This window comes from Chlorocebus sabaeus, chromosome 8 (genome assembly GCF_047675955.1).
Source record: "Chlorocebus sabaeus isolate Y175 chromosome 8, mChlSab1.0.hap1, whole genome shotgun sequence".
NCBI classification, from domain to species: domain Eukaryota; kingdom Metazoa; phylum Chordata; class Mammalia; order Primates; family Cercopithecidae; genus Chlorocebus; species Chlorocebus sabaeus.
Window position 1 is genome coordinate 147,454,791 of NC_132911.1, and position 25,225 is coordinate 147,480,015.

Sequence of the window (25,225 nt, forward strand, 5' to 3'; positions counted from 1 at the left end):
TACCGTCAGGAAAGGCTTCCTGAGGCCTCCCCAGAAGCTGGGCAGACGCAGGTGCCATGCTTGTGCAGCCGTAGAACCGTGAGCCAAGTAAACCTCTTCTCTTTATGAATTACCCAGTCTCAGGTGTTCCTTTGTAGCAATGCAAAACCAGACTGACACATTAGCCCAGCGATCCTCCAAACAGAAACAAAGTCCACAAGCCCTAGAGGCAGGCAGAGTGGCTATTCCTTTTTAATACAGTGGATACAGTGGGAGCTTAAACCGGTAATTCTGTTATACAAGATATACAATTCCGTTATACAAGACAAAAAGTCCCTCAAGCTTTGATTGGGAATTTAAAAATATTTAGCTGATCTGGGAATAGAAGGATGATTCTGATTCTGGGACTGTGCAGTTGTTCAAAGTTCTATGTTCTTCTGATACTCTCAGCAGTCAGAGAACAGAGACAGGAAACATGCATTTCTATGGAGGGCCCGCTGGAAGGACTTGACAGCAGAGGATTCCACCTGCACAGGAAAGGTGGACAGCTACTGGGTAGCAGAAAAAAAAGAACAAACCCTGACTCATAAAACCTGTAAGCAACTCCCCCAAATCAAAGGAAAAAGCTGCAGATCACAAATCATCCAATATTGCAGTATCCCAGTATTCAGAAATAACAAACGTGCAGACCAGGCGCAGTGGCTCCCGCCTTAAACCCCAGCCCTCTGGGAAGTTGAGATGGAAGATCACTTGAGCCCAGGAGTTTGAGAGCAGCCTGGGCAATATGGTGAGATTCCGTCTCTACAAAAAAAAAAAAAAAAAAAAAAAAAAAAAATTGTGCCTGTAGTCCCAGCTCCTCAGGAGGAGACTGAGGTGGGTGGATCACCTGAGCCTGGGGAGGTCAAGGCTGCAGTGAGCTGTGATGGCACCATTGCACTCCAGCCTCAGCAACAAAGCAAGACCCTGTCTCTCTAAAAAAAAAAAAAACAACACAAAACAAACTGAAAAAAGAAATAACAAATGTGCAAACATTTGATGAATACTCCAAATATTTCTCTCTCCATTTTTACAGGGGTAAATTTCCATAATCATGAAGAGGCAGAAAGAGATGGAGAGAGAGAATTTTATAACAGCAGAGATATTTTATACATTTCATTTTAAAAATAAAATGTTAAATTTAACAAATGAAAATAAACTAGTGAAGCTCAAGGAATTGCTGGATGCATAAAAATCTCTTTTAAAAATTGTGTACAAAAGAACATAAGTAATATATATGTGCCTTAGGACAATAGACTGTAAGAGCCCGCATGTCACCAACACTATCGCATCCCCGCCCAACTCCACTCCTCCCTGCAGATGAATCCACTCTTACAATTGTGTTCACCATTCCCTTACGTTTAAAATATAATTTTCAAAAAAGAAAATAAAAATTTCAAGAATCATATATATAGCCGTGCCGGGTTTGTTGGCTCATGTCTGTAATCCCAGCACTTTGGGAGGACAAGGCGGGCAGATCCCTTGAGGTCAGGAGTTCGAGACCAGCGAGGCCAACATGGTAAAACCCCGTCTCTACCAAAAAATACAAAAATTAGCCAGGAAATTGGTGGTGCATGCCTGTAATCCCAGCTACTTGGGAGGCTGAGGTGGGAGAATCACTTGAATCCTGGAGACTGAGGTTGCAGTGAGCCAAGATCACGCCACTGCACTCCAGCCTGGGAGACAGAGTAAGACCTTGTCTCAAAAAAAAAAAAAAAAAAATCATATATTTATGATTATATATAATGCTCTCATCCTCACCCAATCTGAGAAGTCTATCTTTACATTTTGCAAAATTACTGGATATGAAATGAGCCTCCGTGGTAATTTTAGTTTGCATTTCATGGAATGTGCTTTTTTTTTTGGACGGAGTCTTGCTCTGTGCCCAGGCTGGAGTGCAGTGGTGCGATCTCGGCTCACTGCAAGCTCCGCCTCCCGGGTTTATGACATTCTCCTGCCTCAGCCTCCCAAGTAGCTGGGACTACAGGTGCCCGCCACCACGCCTGGCTAATTTTTTGTATTTTTAGTAGAGACGGGGTTTCACTGTGTTAGCCAAGATGGTCTCGATCTCCTGACTTCATGATCCGCCCGTCTCGGCCTCCCAAAGTGCTGGGATTACAGGCATGGGCCACCGTGCCCGGCGGAATGTGTTTTGAAAGGTTTATTAGCCAATCCTTTTTCCTCTTCTGGGAAATGCCTGTTCATCTCTCTGCCCATTGTTCTATGGATTACTTACCTGTTTCTTCGACATATGCAGAAGTTCTTTAACAGGTATTATGTGTTGAAAATTTCTTTTCCAAGTTTATATGGTTTTTCACTTTTGGTATGTTATTTGTAGATAAGCAGAAGTTTTACATTTTGACATACTTTAGTAGTCTTTTCCTTTGTGGTATATAAAGTACATATTTTAAAAGTCATCCCTTGTTTTATGTAGCTGTGGTTCATGTTCATGGCTCTTTAGGTGTCTGTTATGTGCATATAACATTACTGATGCATTCTACTGCTAGTAGACATTTGGATTATTTGTAGATTTTGGTTTTAAAAATAATACTAGCATGGATTTTCTTGCACTTATCTCCCGGTGCACACATCCAAGCATGTTTGGGGGCACGTGCCTGGAGAAGGGTTGCTGAGGCACAGGTGTGCCAAGCCATCTGCTAAAGTGGGTGTTTTGATTTCCCTCCCCTCGGCAGTGTGGGAGACCACTGTGCTGCAAGCCTCCCGCCAGCAGTGGCAGCCTCTCTCTAGCAGGTGTGCATTGGTATTAGGTGAGGTTTTAGATTAGATTTCCCTGGTAACTAATGAGATTAATCACATTTCCATATATTTCTTGGCCACTTGGGTAGGTTCTCGCGTGCATTCAAGTGTGTCACTAGTTCTCTATTGTGCCGCTGCCTCTTTTCTTATGGCTTTGTGGTATTTCCCAATATATTCGGAATACAAACCTTTTGTCAGTTACATGTACTGCAATTATCTTCTCCCACTCAGTGGGTTGCATTTTTACTTTCAATGGTGTCTTCTCATGAATAGAACTAACTGATTTTTGCCAGGCATGGTGGCTCATGCCTGTAATCCCAGCACTTTAGGAGGTCGAGGTGGGTGGATCACCTGAGGTCAGGAGTTCAAGACCAGCCTGGCCAACATGGCGAAACCACATCTCCACTAAAAATACAAAAATTAGTCAGGCGTGGTGGTGGGCACTTGTAATCCCAGCTACTTGGGAGGCTGAGGCAGGAGAATCACTTGACCTAGGGAAGTGGAGGCTGCAGTGAGCCAGGATCGAGCCACTGTATTCCAGCCTAGGCAATGGAGCAAAACTCCATCTCTCTCACACACACACACACAAGAACTTACTGATTTTAACGTGTTTTCTTTTTGTGTGTGTGTGTGTGGTGGTCTCTTAAATAAATCTTTCTTTCCAACTCCAAGTTCCTGAAGCTGTTCTCCCATGTGATCTTCTACAAGCTTTATGGTTTTGCCTTCCCGTGCGATCACCAGTCCATCTGGAATTGCCTGTTGTGAATGGAGTAAAGTAGCAGACACGTCTTCCCTCTCCTCATATGGGGTTTCTGATTGGACCCCACCACTGACTGAAATCTCCATTCTTCCCCACGGCTCTGTAGGCCCCTTGGCCAGGAAGCGCCCACATGCCAGGGGGCTATTTCTAAACCCACGGCCACTGGTCTCTGTGTGAGAACACTGCACTGTCTTCACCGACATGAGGTCCTAATCTCAAGAAGAGCAAGTCCTCCCACCGGATTCTTCTTTGAATTATTTGCCATTCTTGGTTCTTTCCCAGATACATTCGAGAATCACTTGGTCAATTCTCATACAAACAAAGCAAAACAGCCCTGCTGGGTGGTCTTCATTAGGATTTCGTTGAACCTCTAGCTCAATGTGCAAAGAGTGTCACCTCTATAGCAGTGGCCACTCAATCTATGAATATGGTTTATCTCTCCTTTTGTTTTCTGTTCTTAGTGCTTTTCAAAAATGTTTTATGGGTGTGTGTGTGTTTGCTCATGTGTATAGAGATCTTGTGTGCATCTTTGTCAGATTTAATCCTAGTATTTGACAGTTGTTTACCTTTTTATTTTCAAGTAGTTTTGGTCTCACAGAAAAGCAATAGAATGAGTATGGGGATTTTCCATAGATGTATAACGTACCCAGCTTCCTCTAAGGTTAACCTCTTACATAGGGACAATACAAGGATCAGAACCAGGAAATTAACGCTAGCATAAAACCATTAACTAAAGACCTCAAATTTCACCACTTTTTCCAGGATGCCATATTGCCTTTATTTGCTGTTTCTGCATAGTTACCTGCAATCTGTAACTGTTCCTGTAGTCATTACTTTTCTTTCACGACCTTGACACTTTTGAAAGAGTGAATGTGGATGTGTTGGTGTGCAACTGTGGTCTTGGCGACTCAGGAGGCTGAGGCAGAGAGGTTGAGGCTACAGCGAGCCAAGATCGAGCCACTGCACTCCAGCCTGGCTGACAGAATGAGACCCCCTTTTTTTTTTTAAGACAGTGTCTTGCTCTGTCGCCCAGCTGGAGTGCAATGGCTCGATCTTGGCTCATTGCAACGTCCACCTCCCGGGTTCCAGTGATTCTTCTTGCCTCTACCTCCCCTGTAGCTGGATTACAGGCATGTGCCACCACACCCAGCTAATTTTTGTACTTTTAGTAGAGACAGGATTTCACCATGTTAGCCAGGCTGGTCTCAAACTCCTGACCTCAGGTGATCCGCCCACCTCGGCCTCCCAAAGTGCTGGGGTTAAAGGTGTGAGCCACTGTGCCCGGCTGAGACTCTGTTTCTAAAAATTAAAAATAAAATAAAGCAGAAATTATGTTGTGTTTTCGACGTACATCATGTCATGGGGGTGGTTCTCCGCGAACGTCTCACCGCTTGTGATGCTGCCCTCGATCACTTAGTCGGGGGGCGGGGGGGGCGGTTCTGCGAACGTGTCACTGCTTGTGATGCTGCCCTCGATCACTTAGTCGGGGGGCGGGGGGGGTTCTGCGAACGTCTCACTGCTTGTGATGCTGCCCTCGATCACTTAGTCGGGGGGCGGGGGGGGGGGTTCTGCGAACGTCTCACTGCTTGTGATGCTGCCCTCGATCACTTAGTCGGGGGGCGGGGGGGGGGGGTTCTGCGAACGTCTCACTGCTTGTGATGTTGCCCTCGATCACTTAGTCGGGGGGCGGGGGGGGGGTTCTGCGAACGTCTCACTGCTTGTGATGTTGCCCTCGATCACTTAGTCGCGGGGCGGAGCGGGGGGGTTCTGCGAACATCTCACTGCTTTTGATGTTGTACTCAATCACTTAGTTGGGGGGTTTCCGCCGGGTTTCTCCTTTGTAAATGTACTATGTTTTCCTTTTGTGGGTGACACTTATCTTGGGAGAGATATATTGAGACAAGAGAAATTCTGCTTTTCTTCAAACCCACTGAAACGTGTCGGCAGCCGCCAGCTGCAGCAGCTGCACTTCTTGTGTGCCTGATGGCAATCTGCTCCTTCCCTGCCCCATCCTATACCCATTGATGGGATTCTACTTTCCCTCCACTCCCTCTGGTGTGTATTTAATCCCTTATTTCTATCACTATGGAGTCACTGACGTTTATTTTGTGGGCTTAATCCAAATATATGATAGTTTTTTGATGCTAATATCATAATTAAATTTTCTTTTTGTTGCTTGTGTACGGAAATATACTTTGTGAGTATGAGGTTATATTCAGAACCTTCCCAAGATTGCTTATTGATGATAATCATTTGTGATGAGTTCTTTTGGATTTTTATGTGCATCATCTGCAAATGAAGACGACTTTGTTTGCTGTCACTCTTTGGAGCTGGGCCCCTGTTCCCATCAGGGTTCTTTTATTTCGTGAAGGTTGTGATTCTGACCCAAATAGGGCTACCAGATAAAACAGGGCTCCCGTAAACCGGGACATCCATTTAAATTTTAATTTCTCATATATACATATTCTATATGTGTAATATAAATACATTTTACTGAGACAGGGTCTTGCTCTGTTGTCCAGGCTGGAGTGCAGTGGCATGATCATGGCTCACTGCAGCACTGACCTGGGCTCAAGCCATCTTCCCACCTCAACCTCCGGAGTAACTGGGACTACAGATGCGCACCACCACACCCAGCTAATTTTTTTTTTTTTTTTTTTTTTTTTTGAGGCGGAGTCTCGCTCTGTCGCCCAGGCTGGAGTGCAGTGGCCGGATCTCAGCTCTCTGCAAGCTCCGCCTCCTGGGTTTACGCCATTCTCCTGCCTCAGCCTCCGGAGTAGCTGGGACTACAGGCGCTCGCCACCTCGCCCGGCTAGTTTTTTGTATTTTTTAGTAGAGACGGGGTTTCACCGTGTTAGCCAGGATGGTCTCGATCTCCTGACCTCGTGATCCACCCGTCTCGGCCTCCCAAAGTGCTGGGATTACAGGCTTGAGCCACCGCGCCCGGCCCACACCCAGCTAATTTTTAGTTATTTGTAGAGACAGGGGTCTCCCTACGTGGCCCAGGCTGGTCTTGAACTTCTGGGCTCAAGTGATCCTCCCACCTTGGCCTCCCAAAGTGTTGGGATTACAGATGTGAGCCATTGCACTTGGCCCTATATATATATTTTAAAAGAGAGACAGGGTCTCACCATGTTGTCCAGGCTGGCCTCAAACTCCTGGGCTCAAGCAATCCTCCCATCTCAGCTTCCCAATATGCTGGGATTACAGGAGTGAGCCACTACACTTGGCCTAAATTTGAATTTCAGATAAACAGTGAATAATTTATTTAGTGTATGTCCCCCAAATTGCATCCTGTTTATTAGCTAAATCTTGCAACCCTAAACCCAAGCCATACCCAGTACTCTAAATACAGGTCTGTCCCTTGGCCCATCCCCTGCTGAGCAGCTGACCCTTTGCTCCGGGCCAGGCCAGGCCCAGCTGCCTGAGTCTCCAGGCCAGGCTCACCCTCCTGGTGCTGGGACCACCCTGCTGCACTGTTCTCCTCAAGACCTCATTCTTCACTTCCTCAGTAGCTTTCAATGCCATCACACACTTGTTTAAAAAACACTTTGATTTCGTCTGTCTTCTCTGTTGCTGTCACTGGGAAGGCTGCACGTCCTGCCCTGCCATCTCTGCTGCAGAACCACATACCCTTCCTGGCCCACTGTTTTCCCTGCAGAATTTTGTGAACTTTGCTTCATATTCTTCTAACATTTAGTGTTTCCATAAAAAGCTTTAGGAGGTGGGTGTGGTGTACAGGCGTGTGCCTGTGGTCCCAGCTACTCGGGAGGCTGAGGTGGGAGGATTGCCGGAACCAGGGAGGTGGAAGCAGCAGTGAGCAGAGATTGTGCCACTGTGCTCCATCCTGGGTGACAGAGTGAGACCCTGGCTCACAGATCGTGCCACTGTGCTCCGTCCTGGGTGACAGAGTGAGACCCTAGCTCACAGATCGTGCCACTGTGCTCCATCCTGGGTGACAGAGTGAGACCCTAGCTCACAGATCGTGCCACTGTGCTCCGTCCTGGGTGACAGAGTGAGACCCTGGCTCAGAGATCGTGCCACTGTGCTCCGTCCTGGGTGACAGTGAGACCCTGGCTCAGAGATCGTGCCACTGTGCTCCGTCCTGGGTGACAGAGTGAGACCCTGTCTCAAAAAGAAAAGCAAAGCCTCAGGAGAGCCGGACTTTCCTCTTATAGGTGCTTTGCTCTTTCTCCTCCGGTGCCTGAAAAACATTTTGTTTTGAGGCTCAACTTCACCGAGTTGTGTCTGATGCGTGGTGTTCATGCCCTTTGCTTTCTGGGATTTTTTCCCCCTTTGGTCTTAAGATTCATTTCAGGATTTCCTGGATTTTATCTTGCGTGTCTGTTCTTTGTTTCCATTGTCAGGATCTGCATTCTAGACACTCGTTATTCTTATGACTCTATTATCTCTGTCCACTGCCACTCGGTGTCTCGCCCTCCTGACGGTGACTCTCCGTTTATTCCCCTTCACACTGATTTTCCCACATGCACTCAGCTCTCCACTCTGCCCGCTCTGGCTGCTCCGGTCCGTGCCCAGGGCCTGCAGGGCCTTCCGCGTCTCCCAGTCTCGCCTCATCCCACCATTCTGTCCATGTTCCCTGGGAGCCTGGTTGTGGGAATCATAGTACTTGGCTCCCCAGTGGGGACACCTGTGGAGACCCAGCTGAGCTGCCTGCTTGCTTCTGGCCTGGGCTGCCGTGGCCTTCTGCACAGCTGTGGCTCCCTGCTGGGTGCCCACGTGGCCCGACAGCCTCGACCGCCACCCCCCACCCCCACCTCTGCCCGTGCCCTGGTGCAAGTCACACCCATGGGGCGCACGCTGAGCGTTCACTGTGGCGGAAGCGCCCCAAGCGCCCCATTGCTAGACTCTTAGAAAGCTGCCAGTATTGTTCCACGTTACAGCAAGGGGCTCAAGCCGGGGAGGCTGAGTGGTGCCGTGACTTCCCGAGACCACTAAGGGCAGGGCTGGGCCCGACGGCCTCTCCTCCGCCCAAGGGGGCTCCAGGCTCGGGCTCAGCGCTCTGTTGCAGCCGCGGTGGGGCGAGGGCGAGGCCGAGTCCGAAGAGGACGGAGCTCCCTCTGGGGCCCTGAGCTCCGCGCCCTGCCCTCTTCTGGGTCGCGCGGAGCTGTGATGAGCCCTCCCAAGGCCTGGGGCCTCCCCGCTCAGCCCAGCCTTTGCTCGCTGGGGCCTGGATGCAGGAGGGGCCTTCGGCTTTCAGGGGAGGGAGTCCCGCGGGTGACAGGGCCGCTTCCTCGCCGTTCCTTGGGGCTCCCGAGCTGCGGGCTCGGCGGGGCTCGCAGGGTCCCCGGAGGCGTGGAGGGGAGGCTCCCGCAGACGTGGGTCCTCTCCCCGTCCTGGGCTTTCGCGCAGCCTCCTCGTGCGGCCTCTGCAGGCGGGAACTCCGGCTCGGCCGCGTTGGGGGCTTTGAGAGCCGTTCGGGTCCCTCTGTGGGGGCGGGGGCGGGGGCCGGGGCCGGGGCCGGGGCCGGGCCGGCTCCACTCCCAGCGGCGCAGCAGGCGTGGCTGGAGGCGAGAACGCGCCCCCGTGAGCCTCTCCCCACCCCAGGGGCTGCCGAGGACCGAGCGGAGGACCGAGCGGCCAGAGCGATCCAGGGCGCCTTCCGGCAGCTCCGGGCCAGGAGGGAGCTCGCCCGCCGCCGGGAGGAGCGCCGGGAGTACCTGGAGCAGATGGAGAAGCTGCAGAGGGAGGTGAGAACGGGCGGCCGCGACCCCCGGGGGCCAGGGCAGGAGGCAGGAGGAAATGGCGAAGCAGGGTGCGTGGAGGGGGGTGTGGAGCTCAGGCTGGGCTCTGACCTCAGAGGCGTGGATGGTGGCCTCGGGGCTCCGGGCGGTGGCGCGGGGCGGGCGGTGACTTCGGGCGGGCGCCTCCCAGGCCTACCTGGCCCTGGTGCGCCGGGAGCAGGAGGCCGCGCGGCGGCAGCGCGAGCAGGAGGAGGCGGCGCAGCGGGAGCGGCGGGAGGAGCTGCAGCGTCGCCGCCGCCTGCTGGACGCCGCCTTCGACCGGGACGTGGGCGAGATCCGAGCGGTGCTGAAGGAGGTCAGCGGGGGCGGGAGAAGGGCGGGGGGTGGGGGTGGAGTGGGAGGAGCGGAGAGCAGTGACTGCGGCGGGCGGCGCAGGTGGAGCAGCTGCTGACCCGCGAGGGCGTGGGCCATGACGAGGCAGGCAAGGCGCGGCGGCTGCAGCGACGCGTGGCTCTGGTGGAGTGCGAGGACAGCCACGGGAACACGCCGCTGTCTGAGGCGGCCGCGGGCGGGCAGCCCCTGGCCATCCAGCTGCTGGCCGAGCTCGGCGCCAGCCCCAACAGCAAGGTGGGCGCCGTGGGCTGCGGGCCCAAGCGCGGGGCCTCCTTCCCCCAGGGACAAGGCCTGGATCTTGCTCAGGGAGCCCATCTTACAGGGCGCTTTCGGTCGGACGCCACTGTACCGCCCAGCGTTCGGGGGCCACCTGGCAGCTGTGGAGGTGCTTCTGAAGCTCGGAGCAGACCCCCGGGTATACGCAGAGGACGGGAACACCCCTGAGCAGGTGTGGGCCCAGGAGGTGTGGGCGAGGTGTGGGCCAGGCAGGTGTGCGCCCTGGGAAGTGTGGGTACCGGGAGGTGTGGGCCAGGCAGGTGTGAGTCTGGCAGGTGCACACCCAGGCAGGACAAGGCTCACCCCACCCGCTTGGTCTCTGAAAGTTGTCAGAAGCCTGAGTGGCACTGCTAGAGCTGTTTCCTAGCCCTGCCTTGCCCCAGTCCCTTCCTAGAAGTCCTGACTTTAAAGCCTTGTCTACAATGGAACTGGCAACGACTCCCATTTTGTGAATGCCTTTGGTGTCGGGTTTTGTGTTACTTCCTTCCATGCTTTGCCTGAGGAAGTGGTGTTACTAATGGAGAAACTGAGGATGGTGACTCCAGGGTTGGCAGAGCTCACGGCGCTGGCGGCAGCACGGGGCCCACCCATCAGGCCTCTCACTGTCAGCACTCCGGTTTACCAGAGAACTTGAGCCACACAGCCCAGCCACAGAGCTCCTGCCTAGAACCTTTGGGCTGTGTTAGAAATGACAGTCTGACTGTCTGGCTGGGTGCGGTGGCTCACGCCTGTAATCCCAGCACTTTGGGAGGCTGAGGCGGGCGGATCACTTGAGCTCAGGAGCTTGAGAGCATCCTGGCCAACATGGTGAAACACCATCTCTACTGAAAATGCAAAAATTAGCTGGGCATGGTGGCGCACGCCTGTAGTCCCAGCTACTTGAGAGGCTGAGGCAGGAGAATCGTTTGAACCCGGGAGGTGAAGGTTGCAGTTAGCTGAGATTGTGCCACTGCATTCCTGCCTGGGTGACAGAGTGAGACTCAAAAAAAAAAAAAAAAAAAAAAAAAAAAGCAGAGTCTGCCCTGGGCCAGGCTGGAGACACACTGCCTGGACTTGTCCTGGGCCCAGGAGTAGGGTGGGGTGAGGCCGACTCCACCTGTTGGAGCAGTGGCTGGAAAACCAGACCACGAACCTTGCCTGCCTTAGTTTTATTTAAATCAACTTAATTTGGATCCCAGTCCCTCTCCCATCTCAGTCATTATGTTCCCCCAACCCACCCTAACCTCACCCCACTTCCCACACAAGTCTGGAGGTGCTGCTTGGAGCCTGGGTTCTGCCTGGGGCCCATAGCAGACACCTGGGAGATGCATCCACTGGACCACTGCCAAAGTCTTTGCCCAGCCGGGGACCCACCCCCAGACTCTCCTCCTGTAGGTGCTGCCTGGGAGCCTGTCCTGCCCCTCTCTTCTTTCTCCTTGTCTGCAAAGGGTCCTTCTTCCTGGGTTGGAGGGGAGGGGCAGGGCTGAGGCTGTGGGCTTAGGGAGGGGCTGAGGATACAGTGAGGTGTCCAGAGGTGCAAGTGGGAGTCAGGGGTGCTGGGGTGTCCAGCAGACCTGCTGCCTGGGGCATGGTGGCCCAGAGAGCTGAGAAGGGCAGCAACTGGGGGTGCTGGGGGCGCCCTTGGGTGCCAGGGGACCGTGTGTTCACTCCATGGTGCTGGAGCGTTGGTCATCCACAGGCAAAGGGGTTAGTGTGGACCTGAACCACACACCCTATAAAAAATTAACTCAAAGTGGATTATAGATTTAAATGTAAAGGGTAAAACTACAAAACTTTTAGAAGAACACACAGGAGAAAATCTTTGTCGCCTAGGGCTTGGAGGGATTCTTGGACACGACACAAAAATCACAATCCAAAAAAAAAAAAAAATTGATAAACGGAACTTCATCAGAATGTAAAATGTTTGCTTTGTAAAAGACCTGCCAAGAAGCCACAGGCAGGAGTAAACATTTGTGACCTGCGCATCTGACAAGGGATGTGTGCCTAGAACACAAAAACAACTCACATCGCAACAGCAATAAGACACACAATCTCGGCATAAACCTGAAGGGAAATTTACTGAAGAGGATCTAATGATGGCAGATGAACACCCGAGGAGGTGCTGCACACCAGCTCACACCTCCCAGGACAGCCCAGGTCAAACGAGTGCTGGGCCGAACGTGGGCGGGGATGTGGGGAAGCTGGCCCTGCCACACCTCTCTGGAGGGACGCAGCACAGTACAGCCACTCTTGCAAATACGCGGGCGGTTTCTTAAAAAGCAAACACATTTACCATGTTGCACAGCATCAGACTGCTAGACATTTGCTCCAGTAAAAGGAAAACTAAGTCCACACAAAAATGTGTACACAAATGTTCACAGCAGCTTTATTTACAATAGCCAAGAAGTAGAAAGGACCCAGATGTCCTCCAGCGGGTGACTGGTTCCACAGGCTTGGTGCATTCCTGCTTCGAAACACGCTTGGCAATAAAACGGTGTGAACGCATGACCCATGCAACAACTAGCAACGTGAGAAGCCGGAAGGGAGCTTCACAGAGTGGGGGAGAAGGTCACAGACTGCGTGTTGCATTCATACAACACACTCACATGACAACATTGTGGAGACAGAGGACAGATCAGAGGCCTACAGGGGTTACAAATGGGAGTGGGGGCAGGAAAAGGGGGAAGAGATGGGGCCGATTGGGCAGGAGTAGCACAAGAGACCCTTGGGGTGATGGGACAGTGCTGCATCTTGATTATGATGGTCGTAACGCAAAACTGGACATGTGAGAAAATTGAGTGATAAACGCGCACACACGAGTGGATGCGAAATCAAAATCCACTGTGAGCCCTGTGGATTGTACTATGTCAGTATCCTAGTTTGTATGTTGTACTGTGAGCCCTGTGGATTGCGCTATGTCAGTATCCTAGTTTGTATGTTGTACTGTGAGCCCTGTGGATTGTGCTATGTCAGTATCCTAGTTTGTATGTTGTACTGTGAGCCCTGTGGATTGTGCTATGTCAGTATCCTAGTTTGTATGTTGTACTGTGAGCCCTGTGGATTGTGCTATGTCAGTATCCTAGTTTGTATGTTGTACTGTGAGCCCTGTGGATTGTGCTATGTCAGTATCCTAGTTTGTATGTTGTACTGTAAGCCCTAGGGATTGTACTATGTCAGTATCCTAGTTTGTATGTTGTACTGAAATTATATAAGACGTCATCATTGGGGGAGCTTGTTAGGGGTATATGGGAACTCTACTAGTTTTGCAACTTTGCGTAAATCTATATTTCAAAATAAAAATTAGCAAAATTACCAGGCATGCTAAAACAACAACAAAACAAAACAAAACACACACACAAGAAAAATGATCCAGAGTGAAGAGAAAAATCAATCAAAACAGACTCAAGGATGACACAGGTGATGGAATTAGTAGACAAGAACATTAAAAGTTATTATAGCTGAGGCCGGGCACGCTGGCTCACGCCTGTCATCCCAGGACTATGGGAGGCTGAGGCAGGCAGATCACAAGGTCAGGAGTTTGAGACCAGCCTGGCCAACATGGTGAAACCCTGTCTCTACTAAAAATACAAAAATTAGCTGGGTGTGGTGGTACGCACCTGTAATCCCAGCTACTTAGGAGGCTGACGAAGAAGTGCTTGAACTCGGGAGACGGAGGTTGCAGTGAACCGAGATCACACCACTGCGCTTCAGCCTGGGCGACAGAGTGAGACTCTGCCTCAAAAAAAAAAAAAAAAACACCATATATATATATATATATGTATGTATATATATATACACACACACATACTTTTAGAGATGAAAACTGCGATGTCTGAGATGAAAACTACATTGATACACTGGATGGGATTAATGGAAGATGCAGATTAGACACTGAAGAAAATTAGTTAATCTGAAGATATAGCAATAGAAACTATCCAAAATGAAACACAAAAGAGAAAAAGAAGGTTGAAAAAAATTGAGCAGGGCTGGGCGCGGTGTCTTACGCCTGTAATCCCAGCACTTTGGGAGGCCGAGACGGGCGGATCATGAGGTCAGGAGATCGAGACCATCCTGGATAACATGGTGAAACCCCGTCTCCACTGAAAATAGAAAAAATTAGCCGGGCGTGGTGGCCGGCGCCTGTAGTCCAGCTACTTGGGAGGCTGAGGCAGGAGAATGGCGTGAACCCGGGAGGCGGAGCTTGCAGTGAGCTGAGATTGTGCCACTGCACTCCAGCCTGGGCAACAGAGCGACACTCTGTCTGAAAAAAAAAAGAAAGAAAAAGAAAAAAATTGAGCAAAAACGTCTGTTTCCAAGATGGAGTAACAGGAACCTGATTTATCCTCTCACTTCTAACAAGAACAAATTCAAGACAGAATATAGGAAATAAAGGTTTCCAAGACATTAGACATCAGGCAACAAATCAGAAAGATATCTCCAAGAGGCTGAAAATAAGCAAAGTGAGCCATAAGATTGTCCCAGTTTACCACCTTCAGAGAAATTTCAGGGGGTAGTATAGGAAGGGGGAACCCAGCCAGAGCCAGGCATATTCTCTGAGTTAAGGAGACAAGAGTTCAGAATTCAAGGATACTGAGGCAGCAGGAGATCACCAGTGCCAGAGGGAAGAGAGCTGAAGAAAGAACCCTAGAGACGTGGACACGATCCCCGTTGGTCATTCATTGGATCCCCTGTGGTCATTAGTTGTAGCTAATAAGGCATATTATTAGGCAAATACAAGGAATATTTAATGGCTCCTATACGTGAGGAAACTGCTCAAGGCGACTTCTGAGAAGCGTGAAGGAAGCAGTGCCTACTCCCGTCAGCCAGAGTGAGAAATCCGTGATTCACAGGGCACTGGGTGGAGTTCTCAGAAGGAGCTTGGCTCAGTGGTGAGGGAAAATTATTCCCAGAATAAACGCTGCTCTGGTCCAGCCTAATCAATTACAAAGCAAGACCCAAAGGATGAAACACCCCAAGCAACTGAACTGTATCCCAGAATAAAATTCAAGAAGACTTATATTAAAAAAAAACAGCTCCTAACAAGGCAAAATGCATAATGTGTGGCATTCAACCAGAGATTACCAGGCATGCAAAGAGGTGGAAAAATATGACCTATAATGAGAAAAGTCAACCAATCAAGAGAAACCCAGAACTGACGCAAATGTTAGAATTAGCAGACATTAAAACAGATATTATAACTGTATTTCAGATCTTCAAAAAACTACAGACATGGAGGATATGAAGACTCAAACTGAAATTCTAGAGATAAAGCTATACTGTCTGAAATAAAAAGCTCCCTGGATGGGATTGATGTCAGAATACATGCTGCGGAAATAATTATTAGTGAATATAACACAGCAATAGAAACTACCCAAAATTAAAGCACACAGAACAGAAATCCCCCAAATGAAAAGAGCATTAATGAGCTGTAGGACAGTTTTTATAAAAAGTTTTTATTTTATGGATTTAAGGGACATCAGTGCAGTTTTGTTTGTTTGTTTTGATTTTTTTTTTTTTTTTTTTTGCAGCCAAAATCTCACCCTGTCACCCAAGCTGGAGTGCAGTGGCGCAATGTTGGCTTGCTACAACTTCCGCCTCCCGGGTGTGAGAAACAAACTTATGCATTTAAACCCAAGAATGGGCTTAAAGACCTGGAGAACAGGCCTGGCGCAGTGGCTCAAGCCTGTAATCCCAGCACTTTGGGAGGCTGAGACAGGCAGATCACGAGGTCAGGAGATCGAGACCATCCTGGCTAACACAGTGAAACCCCGTCTCTACTGAAAATACAAAAAATTAGCCGGGCGAGGTGGCGGGAGCCTGTAGTCCCAGCTACTCGGGAGGCTGAGGCAGGAGAATGGAGTGAACCCGGGAGGCGAAGCTTGCAGTGAGCCGAGATCAAGCCACTGCACTCCAGCCTGGGTGACAGAGCGAGACTCCGTCTCAAAAACAAAACAAAACAAACAAAGACCTGGAGAACAGTGAAAGTGAGACTTTTAATGATAGTTTTGAAAGATGGGGTGTTTGATGAGCAGGCACACTTAGCACAGTTTTAACAAGCTCTTTGTTGAATTAATAAACTAACCCCCATGTTTCCCCTTAAAAAGAAAAAAAGTAAAAGCATAGTAGAGACCTCACCCGATGCAAGGCCCTGGGACCCCCTAACACGCTCCCCCCGCCATACATCTCACAAAATAGAGGACAGGGAGACCGGGGGGCAACAGGAAGGCCAGAGGAGGAGGAATCTGGGGGTCATGACGGAGCTAAACCCAGTGCTCCCTTAAATCCTTATCCAACTTGAGGAAAAAAAAAATAAAACAATGGAAGAAGCACATGAAAAATTTCCCTATTCCTTCCAAACTAAATGTCTAATGTGTACCCTCTTGGAAAAGTCCCTGTGAGGCGGGAAAGTTGGATTTGGGACTGTGCCTCTATCAAGCACTGAGGTTAGGAATTTTAAACAGAAAATGACCCCACTCTTGAAAAACCCCTTCAGTTTAGCAAAGCAGCTAAATCAATTTTTAAAACCCAATTTTTATACTTGGGCTAAAGTAATGTCAATCACAAATATTTCTGTTTACTGGGAAAGAGAGGAATAATTAAAGGGCAGCCGTGAAGAAAACCATGCCAAGACACATCAGATACAATTTCTCAAAGCCAGTAAGAAGGAGAAAACCTTAAAAGTGGCCAGAGGAAACAAGATAAAAGTCACAGCAATTTTTTTTTTTTTTTTTTTTTTTTTGGAGACAGAGTCTTGCACTGTCGCCCAGGCTGGGGTGCAGTGGTGCAATCTCGGCTCACTGCAACTTCCACCTCCCGGGTTCAAGCGATTCTTGTGCCTCCGCCTCCCGAGTAGCTGGAATTACGGATGCCCACCACCGTGCCTGACTAATTTTTTGTATTTTAGTAGAGACGGGGTTTCACCATATTGCCTAGGCTGGTTTCGAACTCCTGAGCTCAGGTATCCACCCACCTCAGCCTCCCAAAACAGCAAACTACTTATTGGAAACTGCCAGTGAGGGTCAGTGGAGTGATGCATGGGGAGCCCCACAGGAAAGGCCTGGCGGCCCTGTCATCCTGGAGTTCTAGGTCCAGTGGAAACAGCGTTCAAAAATGAAGGCAAAATCAAGAGTTTTGGACATACAAGAGTTGAAAGAATTCATCACCAGCAGACTCACACTATAAGAAATGTTAATGAAAATCCTCCTGGTGGAAGAAAAGGGGCACGAGATGGCGATATGGCTCTGCCCAAAGGCATGAGGCATCAGGAAAGGAACCCCACAGAAACGCGGAAGATAGTGTCTTATTTGCATTGACTTAAAATATAGTTAAAGAAACAAAAATAATGGTGGGCCAGGAGTAGTGGCTCATGCCTGGAATTCCAGGACTTTAGAAGGCCAAGTTGGGAGAATCACTTGAGCTCAGGAGTTGGAGACCAGCCTGGCAACATAATGAGACTCCCCTCTCTTAAAAAAAAAAAAAAAGAAATTAGCCAGTCATGGTGGCATGTGCCTGTGGTCCCAGCTACTTAGGAAACTGAAGGGGAAGGATCACTTGAACCCAGGAGATGGAGGCTGCAGTGAGACGTGATTGTGCCACTGTCCTCCAGCCTGGGTGACAGAGCAAGACCCTATATAAGACATATATATATATGATGATAATTGGCTGGGCACAGTGGGTCACACCTGTAATCCTAGCACTTTGGGAAGCTGAGGTGGGTAGGTCACCTGAGGTCAGGAGTTTGAGACCAGCCATGGCGAAACCCTGTCTCTACTAAAAATACAAAAATTAGCTGGGCGTGGTGGCGGCGCCTGTAGTCCCAGGTGCTCGGGGGGTTGAGGCAGGAGAATTGCTTGAATCAGGGAGGCAGAGGCTGCAGTGAGCTGAGCTGAGATTGCACCACTGCACGCCAGCCTGGGCGACAGAACGAGACTCCGTCTCAAAAAAACAAAACAAAACAAAAAACACCAAAAAAAAAAAAAAAAGAAAAAAATCCCAAAATATACCAGAAAGGCTGGGAGGGGTAAATGGAAGTGTATTGTCTCAAGGTTCTTATATGTGCAATGGTTTAATATCGTTAGAAAGTAGATTGTGGCTGGGCGCAGTGGCTCAAGCCTGTAATCCCAGCACTTTGGGAGGCCGAGACGGGCGGATCACGAGGTCAGGAGATCGAGACCATCCTGACTAACACAGTGAAACCCCGTCTCTACTAAAAAATACAAAAAAAAAAAAAACAAAAAAAAAAACTAGCCGGGCGAGGTGGTGGGCGCCTGCAGTCCCAGCTACTCGGGAGGCTGAGGCAGGAGAATGGCAGGAACCTGGACGGCGGAGCTTGCAGTGAGCTGAGATCCGGCCACTGCACTCCAGCCTGGGTGACAGAGCGAGACTCCGTCTCAAAAAAAAAAAAAAAAAAAAAAAAAAGACAGTAGATTGTGACAATTTAGAGCCGTATACTCTCAAGCCTAAAGCAACTACTACAATATCAAAAGAGTTGGAGCTAATAAGCCAACAAAGGAGATAAAATGGAATTCTTAAAAAATATTGCCAAAGAAGTCAAGAAAAGAGGAAAAGGAAAAGAACCACTGGGACCAGTGGGAAACAAACAGCAAATGGTAGATTTTAACAACACCGTATCAATAATCTCATTACATGTGGACATTCTAAACACCCCAATTAAAAGATGGATTGTCACCGGGCGCGGTGGCTCACACCTGTAATCCCAGCAGTTTGGGAGGCCGAGGTGGGTGGATTGCCTGAGCTCAGGAGTTGGAGACCAGCCTGGGCAACACGACGAAACCCTGTCTCTACTAAAATACAAAAAATTAGCCAGGTGTGGTAGTGGGTGCCTGTAATCCCAGCTACTGGGGAGGCTGAGGCAGAAGAATCACTTGAACCCGAGAGGCGGAAGTTGCAGTGAGCCGAGATCCCGCCACTGCACTCCAGCCACGGCGACTTTGAGACTCCGTCTCGAAAAACAAACAAAAAAGATGATTGTCATTTTGGATAAAAAAAAAAAAATGTAGCTAACTATGTTCTACCTATAAGAAACAAACTTTAAATGTAAAAGCACAAATAGGTGAAAATTAAAATGATAAAAGCAAATATGCCAAGATAACACTAAACAGAATGCTGAAGTAACTATATTAACATCAAGTAGATTTCGGAAAAAATGTTACTAAGGATAAAAGAGTCATTTAATAATGACGAATGTAGGAATTCATCACGAGGGCATAAAAATCCTAAATGTTTATGCAGCTACTAACAGGGTTTCAAAATGCATGAAGCAAAAACTGTGAGAACTACAAGGAGAAATAGAGATCCACAACGGTAGTAGGCGATTTTGCCATCTCTGTCTCTCAATAATTGATGAGACAAGTACGCAGAATATCAGCGATGATACAGAAGAACTGAACCACGCCGTCCATCGCCATCGCTCCGTCATCCATCGATCATTGTTTCCATACATTCACCCACTTCATCCTTCTCACCCCAGTGTTGGTTTGCTCTTTCATCAATTCATAATTATCTTATTAACTTATGAGTCATTTATTTATTTATTTAGAGATGGAGTCTTGCTCTGTCACCCAGGCTGGAGGGCACCAACACAGTCACACTGCAAGCTCTGCCTCTCGGGTTTATGCGGTTCTCCTGCCTCAGCCTCCAGAGTAGCTGGGACTACAGGCATGCGCCACCATGCCCAGCTAATTTGTTTTTTTGCATGTTAAGTAGAGATGGGGTTTTTGCCATGTTGGCCAGCTGGTTTCGAACTCCTGACCTCAGGTGGGCTGCCTGCCTCGGCCTCCCAAAGTGCTGGGACTACAGGTGTGAGCCACCATGCCCAGCCATGAGTCATTTATTTATAAACTTATAAATAAATGTATAAACTTATAAATTTATGAACTTATAAACTATCCACTCATTAATGTGCCCATTCCACCCTTACACCATGTTTAAATAATTATTCACTTATTTATCTACTATTAATTCAGGCATCCATTCATCCATTCATATACACATTCATGCCGTTTACTTGACAGAAAATTATGAGAAAGCAAAGGAAGGACTGTGTCCCGCTCACCCCATAGTCGTATGCCCCAAGGACGACGGTGTCTCGCTCACCCCATGATCGTATGCCCCAAGGAAGGACGGTGTCTCGCTCACCCCGTAATCGTATGCCCCAAGGAAGGACGGTGTCTCGCTCACCCCATAGTCATATGCCCCAAGGAAGGACTGCGTCTCGCTCACCCCATAGTTGTATGCCCCAAGGAAGGACGGTGTCTCGCTCACCCCGTAATCGTATGCCCCAAGAAAGGACTGTGTCTCGCTCACCCCGTAATCGTATGCCCCAATGCCATGTATATTGGTTGACCATGATAGGCACTGAAACATTTTGTTCAACAATGAATTCATCCATTTCATCCATCAATTTATCCATCCAGTTGCTCAACTAACCATTTGCTTATCTCATTTATCCATTATTTACACTCATTCATCTATTAATTTTTCATGTATCAGTTCATCATTTAATCAGTTCAATTAATCTAATCTTCATTCTCTTATAGTTTAGCTCATTATTTACTCATCCATTCATCATTTATTGCCTATTCATTAAGACACTCATAAGTTCACTCGTTATATTATCCTTTTATTTTCTCTCTTCATTCATCTTCCATCTACTCCAGTTTTTCCACTTACAGACAGAACTTTGGCAAGTTCTGAAAGTTATTTGAATCTCAGTTTCCATATATTCAGAAATGGGACTAATAACAGCTTTTTGAAGATTCATGAGGTAATGAATGAAATTCCTTGGCACAATTCTGGGCACAGAGTTGGTTCTCAAGAAATGGTAGCTATTATTATTTTAAATGAGTATTCACAATTTCTTCTAAGTTACAAAATCATCGCCTCATTTATATGTCTGTCCACTCTTCCATCCTATTTCTTTAGTTATCCATTCATCCCTTCTCTCATTTTAGCCACTCCTTGATTTTATACATCTTTGGACTTTCCTTTTTAATTACAAATGACATACAAAATATTGCACAAATCAAAGTTGTAGCTCAATTATTTACCACAAAGGAAATACTCATGTAGTAACTACCTGACTGAAGAAATAAAATATTGCCAGAACACCACACCTCTCCCCAGAAAATAATATCCTGAATTTTATAGTGCTTGTTTCCTTTTTTTCAAGTTATAAAACTTTACTGAAATATGTATAAAGTCTCCAGTTTAATCCTCTCAACAAACTTGATTGTAGTATTATTAATATTCCTACATTATATAAAAGACTTTATTATATACAAAGAAACTTAAGCACAGAGATGTTAAGTAATCTTTTTTTAACTTTTATTTTAGGTTCGGGGGTGCACGTGAAGGTTTGTTATGTAGGTGAAATAGTCATGGGGATTTGTCGTACAGATTATTTCCTCACCCAGGAACTAAGCCCAGTACCCAATAGTTTTCTGCTTCTCTCCCTCCTCCCACCATCCACCCTCAAGTAGACGCTAGTATCTGTTGTTTCCTTCTTTGTGTTCAAAAGTTCTCATCCTTTAGCTCCCATTTACAAGTGAGAACATGCGGTGTTTGATTTTCTGTTCCTGCGATAGTTTGCTGAGGATAATGGCCTCCAGCTCCATCCATGTTCCTGCATGGATCTCATTTTTTTTTATGGCTGCATAGTATTCCATGGTGTGCATGTACATTTTCTTTATCCAGTCTGTCACTGGTGGGCATTTAGGTTGAGTCCATGTCTTTGCTATTGTGAGTAGCACTGCAATGAAGATTCACGTGCATGTGTCTTTATGGTACACTGATGTATATTCCTCTGGGTGTGTACCCAGTAACGAGATTGTTGGGTCGAATGGTAGTTCTGCTTTTAGGTCTTTGAGGAATTGCCATACTGCTTTCCACAGTGACTGAATTAATTTACACTCCCACCAACAGTGTGTGTGTGTTCCCTTTTCTCCGCAACCTCACTAGCATCTGTTATTTTTTAACTTTTTATAGTAGCCATTCTGGCTGGTGTGAGATGGTATCCTCATTGTGGTTTTGATTTGCATTTCTCTAATGATCGGTGATATTGAGCTTTTTTCCATATGCTTGCTGGCCACATGCATGTCTTATTTTGAAAAGCATCTGTTCATTTTCTTTGTTCACTTTTTAATCGAGTTTTCTCTTGTAAGTTTGTATAAGATCCTTATAAATGCTGGATGTTAGACTTTTGTGAGATGCATAATTTGCAGATATGCTCTTCCATTCTGTAGGTGGTCTGTTTACTAATAGTTTCTTTTGCTACGCAGAAGCTCTTATGTTTAATTAGATCCCACTTGTCAACTTTTGCTTTTGTTGGGAATGCTTTTGGTGTCTTTGTCATGAAATCTTTACCTGTTCTTATGTCCAGGATGGTATTGCCTCAGTTGTCTTCCTAGGGTTTTTATAGTTTTGGGCTTTACATTTAAGTCTTTAATCCATCTTGAGTTGGTTTTTATGTATGGTGTAAGAAAGGGGTCGAGCTTCAATCTTCTGCATATGGCTAGCCAGTTATTCCAGCAGAGTTTATTGAATATGGAATCTTTTCCCCATTGCTTGTTTTTATCATCTTTGTTGAGGATCAGGTGGTTGTGGGTAAGCAACCTTGTTTCTGGGCTCTCTATTCTGTTCCATTGGTCTATGTGCCTGTTTTGTACCAGTACCATACTGTTTTGGTTACTGTAGCCCTGAAGTATAGTTTGAAGCCAGGTAATGCAATGCCTCCAGCTTTGTTCTGCTTAGGACTGCCTTGGCTATTTGGGCTTTTTAGTTCCATATGAATTTTAAAATAGTATTTTCTAGTTCTGTGAATAATATGCTTGGTGTGATAGTTTGATAGGAATAGTGTTGAATCTGTAAATTGCTTTGGGCAATATGACCATTTTAATGATACCGATTCTTCCTATCCATGAGCATGGGATGTTTTTCCGTTTGTCCCTTTTCTGATTTCTTTGAGCAGTGTTTTGTAATTCTCATTGTAGAGATCTTTCACCTCCCTGGTTAGCTGTATTCCTAGGTATTTTATTCTTTTTGTGGCAGTTGTGAATGGGATTGCCTTTCTGATTTGGCATTTGGCTTGGCTGTTGCTGGTGTATAGGGATGCTAGTCATTTTTGTACATTTATTTTGTATTCTGAAATTTTTCTGAAGTTGTTTAGCAGCTGAAGGAGCTTTTGGGCCGAGACTATGGGGTTTTCCAGATATAGAATCATGTTGTCTGCAAAAAGAAACAGTTTGACTTTCTCTCATTCTATTTGGATGCCTTTTATTTCTTTCTCTTGCCTGATTGCTCTGGCTAGGACTTCCAATACTATGTGGAATAGGAGTGGTAGGAGAGAGCATCCTTATCTTGTGCCAGTTTTCAAGGGGAATGCTTCCAGCTTTTGCCCATTCAGTATAATGTTGACTGTGGGTTTGTCAGTGCTTACTTTCTTGCTTTTCTTTTTTTCTTTTTCTTGTTTTTTGAGATGGAGTTTTCCTCTTGTTGCCCAGGCTCTGGAGTGCAATAGTGTGATCTTGGCTCACTGCAACCTCCGCCTCCTGGGTTCAAGCAATTCTCCTGCCTCAGCCTCCTGAGTAGCTGGGATTAGAGGCACGTGCCACTACGCCTGGCTAATTTTGTATTTTTAGTAGAGACAGGGTTTCTTCGTGTTGGATAGGCTGGTCTCGAACTCCTGACCTCAGGTCATCCGCCCACCTTGGCCTCCCAAAGTGCTGGGATTACAGACGTGAACCACTGTGCCCAGCCTCTTGCTTTTCTTTATCTATTCTATTCTTTATTACATCATTAAATCATCCCTCATTTATTCATTCATTTTGTCATCCCCTTACTGATTCATCCATTCATTCCTAAATGAGTGCCTGAATAATATAGGTTTAGGCTGGGCACGGTGGCTCACGCCTATAATCCCAGCACTTTGGGAGGCCGAGGTGGGCGGATCACAAGGTCAGGAGATTGAGACCATCCTGGCTAACACTGTGAAACCCCGTCTCTACTAAAAAAAAACACACACACACACACAAATTAGCCAGGTGTGGTGGTGGGCATCTGTAGTCCTAGCTACTCAGAAGTCTGAGGCAGGAGAATGGCATGAACCCAGGAGGCAGAGCTTGCAGTGAGCACCACTGCACTCCAGCCTGGGCAACAGAGCGAGACTCCGTCTCAAAAATAAATAAATGAATAAATAAAAATAATATATCTTTGTTTCACTGTGTTTGAGCTTTATGTAAATGAATTTATATGGCAGCTGATCTTTGGTATCTGGCTTCTTCTATCACAGGCTATATTTGTGAGATTCAGTCTTGTTGCCTGTAGCTATAGTTCATTCACTTTGTTATGGAGACTTTAATTATATAAATGTCTGCAACATATTTATCCATTTTACTGCTGATAAACGTTCAGTTTGTTTCCAGGCTTTGGTTATACTGATGCTGCTATGAACATTCTTGTATGTGTCTCTTGGCACACATGTGCAGTTTTCCAAAATGGTTGTACCAGTTTATCTGCTCCCACTGAGGATATGTTACAGTCCCACTGCCCCATGCTCTCACATTGTGATTGCCAGTGTTTTTAACACAGACTCATGGTGGATGTGTCGTGGTGTCTCACTGCAGTTTTACCTTGCATTTCCCTGCCAGTTAATGAAGGTGAGAACTCTTATGCATATTAGCCAGTTAGCTATCGTTTTTAAAGCAGTACCTATTAGCATTAGTGTACATTTTTCTCTGGGTTGCCTGATTTATTTTTCTTATTGCTCTGTGGACCTAATATTTATATATTTTAGATCAAACTCCTTATCAATTATATGTGTTATAGGTGTCTTCTGTCTTACTTGCCTTTTCACTTTCTTAATGTTACAATTTGATGGAAAATTTTGTTTTACTGTAGTAAATTTTATCATTCTTTTCCTTTATGGTTGGTGCTTTTCATGTCAGTTTGAGAACTCTCTCCATTCTCCCGAGGACATAAAGGTATTTTCTTGTGCAGTCTTCTACATCTTTCACATTTAGAGCCGTCATCCACTCGAATAGATTTTTGTACGTTGTTTTGGTCCGTCTTGTGAAAGGTCATGTTCAAGCTTGTTTATGTCTCATATGGATGCACAATTGTCCTGAGAGCATGCACAGTCTTTGTGAAAGACTGCCCTCCTCACTCTACACCATCACCTGTGCCCTAAGTCAAGTGTCTATATACTTATAGCTCTGTTCTGGGATTGCTGTTCTGTTTCATAGGTCTATTGATCTATCCTGTGTCAATACCATGTCTTGACTACAGTAGCTTCATAACAAGTCTTGGACCAGATAAAAGCAAG

The 25,225-nt window shown here is 47.1% G+C and overlaps 1 protein-coding gene across 5 annotated transcripts in view; it reads left to right on the forward strand.

Moving 5' to 3' along the window:
• Window positions 1-25,225, forward strand: part of IQANK1 (IQ motif and ankyrin repeat containing 1) — a 59,214-nt gene that overhangs the window by 28,913 nt on the left and 5,076 nt on the right. For 4 of the 5 annotated variants that reach the window (XM_073018489.1, XM_073018491.1, XM_073018490.1 and 1 more), the window contains 4 exons: window positions 9,101-9,243; window positions 9,428-9,592; window positions 9,673-9,864; window positions 9,953-10,078. In XM_073018489.1, the coding sequence (XP_072874590.1) occupies window positions 9,101-9,243; window positions 9,428-9,592; window positions 9,673-9,864; window positions 9,953-10,078 (626 nt within the window). The remainder of the gene's footprint in view (window positions 1-9,100; window positions 9,244-9,427; window positions 9,593-9,672; window positions 9,865-9,952; window positions 10,079-25,225) is intronic. The other variant, XM_073018488.1, reaches the window with a different exon arrangement.